The 8,836-nt window shown below is 38.8% G+C and overlaps 1 protein-coding gene across 2 annotated transcripts in view; it reads right to left on the bottom strand.

Moving 5' to 3' along the window:
* Positions 1-40: 40 nt before the first annotated feature.
* Positions 41-8,836, bottom strand: part of LOC130552878 (protein NLRC3-like) — a 15,569-nt gene continuing 6,773 nt past the window's right edge. The window contains exons 2-7 of one of the 2 annotated variants that reach the window (XM_057331536.1): positions 6,570-6,692; positions 4,281-6,149; positions 4,037-4,210; positions 3,745-3,915; positions 3,500-3,546; positions 41-1,189 (exon numbers count right to left, since the gene is read on the bottom strand). In XM_057331536.1, the coding sequence (XP_057187519.1) occupies positions 645-1,189; positions 3,500-3,546; positions 3,745-3,915; positions 4,037-4,210; positions 4,281-6,149; positions 6,570-6,682 (2,919 nt within the window). In that variant the 5' untranslated portion in view covers positions 6,683-6,692 and the 3' untranslated portion in view covers positions 41-644. Of the gene's footprint in view, positions 1,190-3,499; positions 3,547-3,744; positions 3,916-4,036; positions 4,211-4,280; positions 6,150-6,569; positions 6,693-8,836 lie in introns of those variants that run through there. The other variant, XM_057331537.1, reaches the window with a different exon arrangement.

Genomic DNA, 8,836 nt, shown 5'->3' on the forward strand with positions numbered 1-8,836 from the left:
TGACAAAAACGGCATTTTAAAGGAAAATATATAGGTCTGTTTTTATAACTTATTTATTGGTAAATACAGAACAACAAGCAGCAAAGGTGTAATTAATCCCGTATATAAATGTAATAAAAATCCCGTTAATAAAGCAGAGTGCACATAATAATGTAGAGAACATAAAAAAACACTTAAATTGGCATATGATCATCATGTTTATATTGGTTCGTATGCTTTGTTGACTAAAATCAATTATGTCTAAGGTTTTTTACTTGTACAAATAATACATTACTCTAGTAAATAATACCAATTTATTTAACGTTTATTACGCATGAGTGAAGTCTAAAACAAAAAGCATAACCTTGTTGGAAATGTGAACATCTTGGTTGCTTCACCCTGAGCTTTTATTACTAATAAAATGGAAATATAACGCTGACCTTTCTCATCTATATCGGTACATAGATCGGTAGATTTTATGCTTCAACAGAATGTCCAGTCGTGACTCTTTAAAAGTGTTGTGTAGTGGTCTGATCCAGTCATTAGATGTGTGTTCTTTTCAGACTGTCACAAACTAGAATCGGTTCCAATCGCAAGAGAAAGTCTTTAAGTGTGTTGTTTCCAGTCTTAGAATGTTTCAGCTAGTCGTTTAATGTGTCCACAGCTTATGATGTTTCAAGTTGTTGTTCAATGTGACACAGAGACACAGAGGAGTTCAAAACGGAGACTCCAGCGTGTAGAGGTTGAGTGAATGTTGTGTTGAATGTGTGTAAGTGTGTGAGTGTGTGTGTGTCAGAGACGCTGTAGAAGGACAGAGTGCCGGCAGGACAGTCCACATACACTCCTACTCGATTAGATGGAGGTGAAGGAGCAGGTATGTCTATGTTTTTACTATCGTGCCATGCGCTGTATCGTTCAGGAACACAGTACATAAACCAGGACACGTCATTGTAACCAAAGCAAGTGTGATCTCCATCCCGGCTGATTCCTTTATATGTCATCCCTATAAAACTCCAGTCGCTCCATTCAGCCTCCCAGTAACAGCGTCCAGTGAAACTCTCTTCAGACAGAACCTGCTCATAGTCCTTAAATCTCTCTGGATGATCAGGATACGACTGAGCATCTTTCACATACGTCACCTTTCTGTTCCCATCAGACAGAATGATGTGAATGTTTGCTGTGTTTGGATCCAGTGTGACATCACAGGCATCTGAACACAAGAAGATTTCAATAACATTAAATAAAGTCACAAACAAATACAAGTGGAAACAAAACCAAGAAGTTGAGCGACCTCAGCAAGATATTCAAATAAACTGAAATAGCACATTTGCTGTTCCTTTATCCTATTTTAGGTGACATAGTTATTGTTACCTCTCTGTTATCTAGAAGAATCATTGTTACGGTCCTGTATCATTGTGTAGTGTTACGTATGTACATAAATGAAACCAAAATGAAGAATAATAAAATAAACTGATGTTAAAGGGACAGCAAAATCCCCAGTGTTAAATCAACACTGCTCAGAGTACATATGGTCCCACTCTACAGAGTGTTAAAGTAACACTGATGTAGTGTTGAAGATAATGAGGCAATTAAGTGATTAATTAGGGATGATTAAGCTTTAAGATGAACACCTGCTGTTAACAAGCAGAATCACTGAAGGGATGAGAAACACAAGAACTACAACTGACATCCAATCATAACAGTAGATGAAATCAACTGAAGATAAAAGAAGACATTACATTTCTTAAGATTTGAGTAAACAACAAACAGGATTAACAACTTAACTTACTAACCAAATGTTTTTTTCTGTCAAAGGTTTAGATGTTGACGTTTTATTGATAAAAATATGATGTCACCATTATGGTGGACAGTGTTTGCTTTAGCTGGGCTCTTGACCCTTAACTACACATACTTCTCTGCAACAATATAGATACATAATGTTGCAAATAAACAACAACATTGTTTAACAAGTGCCGAAGCAGACACAGTGCATCATGTTTGTCTGGTACTGGAACTTTAAAATTTCGTCATCATTTACTCACTCTTGAGTTGTTCTAAATGTGTATACATGTCTTTGTTCTGATGAACACAGAGAAAGATATTTGGAATAATGCTTATAACCAGACAGATCTCAACACCCATTGACTCCCATAGTAGGAAAAAAAACAATGGTAGTCAAAAGTGCCCCAGAACTGTTTGCTGTCCGACATTCTTCCAAATGTCTTTGTTTGTGTTCAACCGAACAAAAAAAGACAAAAGTATAAAAAAGTAACATCGGAACAAAAATAAACCGAAACATATCACTGACACACTTAGACATCAACACTCATCACACAAACCTCAACTATGGTGACCATTATCAAAGTAATTCAGATAAACAGATCAGCTGTAATGCATGCTGGGAGTCATGAATGAGTTTTGTACTATGATGTTACCCAGCATGCATTGCAGCATGAATTTTTCTTTTGTTGATTGTCACCATTGTTGAGATTCATACACTGATTCTTGATGTGTTTGTGTGTCGGAGTAGTTAAGCTGTTTAACAGTTTGTGATTATATTTGTTCATTCCTAAATAAATTCACAGTGTTTTATAAGCTCATACTCCAGTAGCAGAGAACTGACAGTGAACAAGAGAAGACAAACTTTAAAATGAGTTCATCATTAAACAGAAGTGAGTCTCTGTCTAAGCTTGCTTTGACCCAATGATTGTATTTCAATACAGCTACAACAGCCAAATAAAACTAATTTAACATTAAAATAAAAGAGTCAAAAGCCCAACTAAAGCAAACACTGATCACAATAATGGTGATGTTTGTGGGCACAAAAGTGATATTGATTCAGTCCATTAACATTCAGGACTTGCAACCTGACTTGGACTCGCCTCTCTTGACTTGGGACTTGATTGGGACTTGAAAACAATGACTTGGTCCCACCTCTGGTAATAAACAATTAATGGAAATCACAGCAGGAACACTAAAATAACAGTATTATATTGTGCAAATTATAATGTCTTTTACAGTAATAAACTGTTGTTGCAGATTACAGTAGGTATGCTGTAAAATTACAGCTATGTGCTGGCAAATATAGCTGCCAGTTGATTACTGTAATTTAACAGGGAATTTTTTTACAGTGTAGGTTCATGAGGAACATAAACATTCAGTCCTGTCAATCATCATTAAGAGTGTATATAAGCGGCAGTCCCAGTGTCTATTCTTTTGGCATGGCGGCATCCGTCCTCCCCATCTCCACTAGTTCTATTACGGGGGGATTAAAGCTTAGAGCTCAAGCCAAGCCTCGGGTACAAGCCCCCTTTGATGACAGCTAGCCAAAGTTTGTTTACCATTATCTATTAAAACTGAATGGGTAGATGAACTCGTTAAACATCAGTTCGAGGTTCTAAAACACACCTTGTGTTTCACAATAGTTGTGTCCAGAACAAAATCTTCAGTTCACTTCACTGCTCGGACCTTTAAAAATTCTAACTGTATCTGTAGATGACAAGTGAAGGACAGGACTTACATTTGATCAATCCTGGTTTGATCCAAAAATGTCCTCCATGATCCAAACTAAAGAGAGAAATAAACACAGCACGGTATACAAGTACACATTAATAGTAAATATTTAAGAGAACATTAGGTCTAAGAAACTGAAAGTCAAGAACAACAAGACACCAAACTATCAGCTATTCACTGTTCTGTTCTGACACTGTTCTTGACGCACACACGCAGGTCAGTATGTGTCAGTATCGGTGTTGTGTGTCATACTTGAGTTTGTTGAGTGTGTAGTTTGGATCACTTTGATAAGCGAGCAGCTGAAGTGTTGAGTGTTGTGGGTGATTGTAGCTCAGGTCGAGTTCTCTCAGGTGTGACGGGTTTGAACTCAGAGCTGAAGCCAAATAACAACATCCTTCATCTGTCACCATACAACCTGATAACCTACAGACACACAGATATAAAAGCTAACATCATGACCACTTGTTGAAGCACTTAAATACTGTAGTTACACTGGTAAACCTGGTAAAGGTCTGTAGTGCTCTACAGTTTTACACTCACACACCTCAGTGTCTGTAGATGACAGTTTAAAATATTGAGAGCATCAGAGATCAGCTTCACTCCTGAATCCTGAAGATCATTGTTACTCACATCAAGATCTCTCAGAGGAGAATCTGAGGACTGAAGAGCTGAAGAGATGATTTCACAGGACTGATAATTGAGATTACAGTCAGCAAGTCTGAAAGAAAACAAAATGATTTTAGAAAAACTTTCAGTCTCTTCACTGTCAACATGAAGGTGATACTCACTGAGCTCTTGTGCAGTTGTTGACAGCCGGTATGAGTCTTCTTCTGCCCTCCTGTGTTGTGTTGTATTTCTTCAGATCAAACTCATCCATCACCTCCTCTGACATCTGAAGCATGTAGGCTATTGCTGAACAGTGAGCGGCCGAGAGTTTCTTCTCTGAGTGTTTGTCTGATCTCACAAACTCCTCGATCTCTCTGTACAGAGTCTGATCTTTCACTTCAAACAGACACAAGAACAGATTGATGGATCTTTCAGCTGACAGACCATCATTACCCTTGATTTGATCTTTGATGTACTGTGTGGTTTTCTTGATGGTTTGTGAGGTGTCCACCGTGTGTGTCAGTAGATCCTGTAAGAGTCTCTGATTGGACTCCAGTGAGATGCCCAGCAGAAACCTCAAGAAAAGATCCAGATGACCAGTTTCACTCTCAAGAGCTTTATCTACTGCACCTTTAAGCAGATTATACAACGGTTGAAAATCTCCAAGTGCTGTGAGATGTCTGCATGTACAGCAGTGTAACCAGTAGAACGCCGCGAGGAACTCCTGAAGACTGAGATGTATGAAGCTGTAGATCTTCCTCTGATGAATGACAGATTCCTCCTTAAAGATCTCAGTACAGATGCCAGAATACAGCGAGGCGTCAGTGATGTCTATCCCACACTCTCTCAGATCCTCCTCATAGAACATCACATTGCCCTTCATCAGCTGTTTGAAAGCCACTTCAGCCAGTTTCACAATCACTTCTCTGTTGATCTCTGGATCTCTCTCTGGATCATACTTCTCATTCTTCATCTTCATCTGGATCAGCAGGAAGTGGATGTACATTTCACTCAGAGTTTTGGGGATTTCTTCACTGTGATCTTGTGTCAGGATCTTCTGAAGCACAGTGGAGGAGATCCAACAGAAGACCGGTATGTGACACATGATGTGGAGGCTTCTCGCTCTTCTAATGTGGGATATGATTCTGCTGGCTTGATGCTCGTCGCTGATTCTCTTCCTGAAATATTCCTCCTTCTGAGCGTCGTCGAATCCCTGGATTTCTGTCACACGCGTGATGTATTTGGAGGGGATCTGATTGGCTGCTGCTGGTCTGGAGGTGATCCAGATGAGAGCGGAGGGAAGCAGATCTCCTTTCATGAGGTTTGACATCAACACGGCCACTGATGAAGCGTCCGTCACATCAGAAACTTTCTCACTGTGGTCTGAAAACATCCGTGTCATTCTGCTTTCATCCAGACCATCAAAGATGAACACAACTTTACACTCCTCATAAATCTGAGAGTCCACATCTTGAAGTTCAGGATGAAAGTCCAGCAGAAGTTTGTGAAGACTGTAGCGATGCTCTCCAATCAAGTTCAGCTCTCGAAACGGAAGCAGGAACATGAAATCTACGTCCTGATTGGCTGTTCCCTCGGCCCAATCCAGAATGAACTTGTGCACAGAGACTGTTTTTCCAATTCCAGCGATGCCTTTAGTAAGAACGCTCTTGATTTTGTGTCTTTGATGAGATTGAGGTGTGAAGATGTCATTGCAGTAGATTGGAGTGTCTTGTAAGTCTTGTGTTCTTCTGGGCTGTTTCTCCATGTGTAAAACCTCATGTTCTTCATTCACTCCTTCACTCTCTCCCTCTCTGATGTACAGCTGTGTGTAAATTCTCTTCAGGAGCGTTTGATTCTCTTGTGCTTTCATTCCCTCAAATAAACTCTCATACTTGTTCTTCATGATGCTTTTGTGTTTGTCTTTCACTCTCTGCAGGTCTTCAGGCTTCTCCGTGTGCAGAGTGAGTGTCTGTAGGTCTAATGCTGTCTTGTTGATGGGCGTCTGACAGTAGGAATCAGTGCAGCTCAGACTAGACTGTTCTTTCTCACTGCTAAGTGCATACAAAGAAAGGAGCAGTAAAAAATACAACACAGTCTCCTTTTTCAAAGGTAAATAATCAAGTCAATGAAGTAGGCTAATAAAGTAGAGTGCCCATAGTAACATACAATGTACAGTACATGTACATAAACACTTGAGTTGACATGATTTATTGTTATGTGGTTTTACATGTTCACAGACAGCAATGCACTGAGCAACTATGGCATGATTCTGTCTGGATCTCAAAACTGAGAAGATCACAATGATCTTATTCCCCGTATTGTGATGGTAAAGATCACAATATGTTTATTTGGGAAGAGTGCCCACATTCTATTTCCCTTTTATGCTATAAATGTATTGACTTGACATGGCAACATCTTTCAAAATATTAAAAATCTATTTGAAATCTAACCTGAACCTCTCCTTACTGTACCTGAGGTCAGAGGTCAATCTTCCATCAGTGAGTTGTGGAGCTTCCATCATGGACTGATGACTCTTCATTGACACACAGCTGGGTTCTTGAGATGCTGCTTTGGGTCTCTTCATTCTTGTGATACTGAAAAATACAACAGCATTTCATACTGTCGCATCTAAAACCGCGCGGAAAACGCGGGCCACGCTGCGCCGCTTTCTCTCTACAAATGACCCGCGGTGCGTGCCACTCCGAAAAGTTGAACTATTTCCATGTCGATGCGCCTGCCGTGTGTCTACATTTAAATTATACCATGGTCTGTTTGAATACTGGATTCTGATTGGCTGGAAGGTGTGCATTAAAAGCCTTTAACGCACGGGTAGCTCCAGTCAGTTTGATTACATTTAAAATTAACTGACAAAATAACCCTAATTTTCACCTGTTTGATCTAAAATGACACTGTAAACATCAATAAAAGCTTTAACTTGGCATGGTACAAGGTATAAGCGGGATAATCCATGGCTAGCCGTGCATTTAATGCACTTCGCGGAGGTGGTTCTTCGCCTCCACATCTAGCCGTGGATTATCCCTTACATAACGAATATGTGCGCGGAAAAGACGCAAAATGTGAATCAGGCCTTAAAGGCGGGGTGTCCGATTTCTCTTAGCCATTGTTGATGTTCAAATCACCAAAACAGACACACCCCTACCCCCATCTTTCACTTTCGTCAACGCTCAGCTCCACTAATGTCCGTCCTGTGCACTGTACATCTTACAGCTGATTGGCTACAAGGTTGTTTTGGTACTCGGCCCGACTTTGTCTAAACAAGCGTAATTTGGAAATCGAACACCCCCCTTTCATCAGACATATCGACACAACATTATGCCAAAATGCCAATATTACCAAGTATCCTTGTAAAAAGTAATTTTTACATTTTTACAATCAATTTTTACGATCAATTGTGTCTTACGGGAACAAAACACGTGTTACACTATATTAGATCTGTGCATCTCTTAAAGGGGCAGCAGCATAATAAACGTCTCAGTTTTGTTCATCAAAGAACGAAAACAAAAACACTCACTGCTCTTCACTCATTCAATTATAACTTTAGTAAGGAATCAATATTATATTTAATACAGTGAAGACTATAAAGTATTTACGTTATTTAATTTCTGTACTTGATAAATACTATTATTAGACCATCTAAAACACCTGAAATGCACTGATTATTTGTATGTTTTCTTTATTACATTTATCTGTGCTATTGCACATATTTTGATTACTTGATCTTATTAAATTACTTACTGATTAGTTGTCTTCAACAATATTTGAAATTTTGAGTTATAGGCTAATAGTTTTTATGGTATCATACCCTTATTTATTAAGATTACATAGGTAAAAACAAATATCTAGATATTATTTAATACTTTTTTGTGGTGGGGCCAGTGAAAATTTTGGCAGGGTCAGTAAAAATTGGAATCACTTGCCGGACAAGGCCAGTAGAAAAAATCCTTAGCATTGAGCCCTGCATTTTGTAAACAAACACTACGCACATACACACACAACATAGTCCACATCCAGGTTTAACCCAAAAGTTATTTTTAACACCATCTGTCAGCTCAGGGTGTAAATGCATATAAAATTTGGCACATGCTGGTATATTAGCAAATATTAGCAAATTCATTTAGCAATAAAGGCAAACTACAGTATATCACTGCGGTCAAGCCAGCCGCCACTTCGGAAACGACAGTCAAACTAGCCCTCACTCGGTTTTGTTATGTGCGCATATACTGCGCATTACGGTAAAAGCGGCTTTCGGGATTTCAAAATAAAGCGATCTATTTTGAACGTGGTTTCAGTCTGTCGATTGTGAATTAATTAAAATACAAATGCATTTAGAAAATTAAATATATTTATATATAATTTTACCCGTAAAACGATGTATGGTATTGAAAAAAGAACCTCAATTGCACTACAATTGAAGGCTTTAACCCAGGCCAAACGGGAAAGATTGACAGTTGTGTTGCTAGGTGGTTGCTAGGCTTTTTTAAGCTGTTTTTAAACTGCTAGGCAGTTTTTATATTTTTTACAACAATCTTATCCCACCTCAGTGTGTGACCTAAACAATATCAGGACTGTTCAATGTGGATTTTTGTATGTACAGAACTTCAAAATGGCCTATATGTACTATTATATCTATAACTTCAGATCATAATTTAAAGAAAACTGTCAGATTGCACAGACTCATTCCACTTTAAAATGAGAGTACACCACCTCAGTGTGTCAC

The sequence above is a fragment of the Triplophysa rosa genome, linkage group LG4 (assembly GCF_024868665.1).
Source record: "Triplophysa rosa linkage group LG4, Trosa_1v2, whole genome shotgun sequence".
In the NCBI taxonomy this organism is placed as follows: Eukaryota; Metazoa; Chordata; class Actinopteri; order Cypriniformes; family Nemacheilidae; genus Triplophysa; species Triplophysa rosa.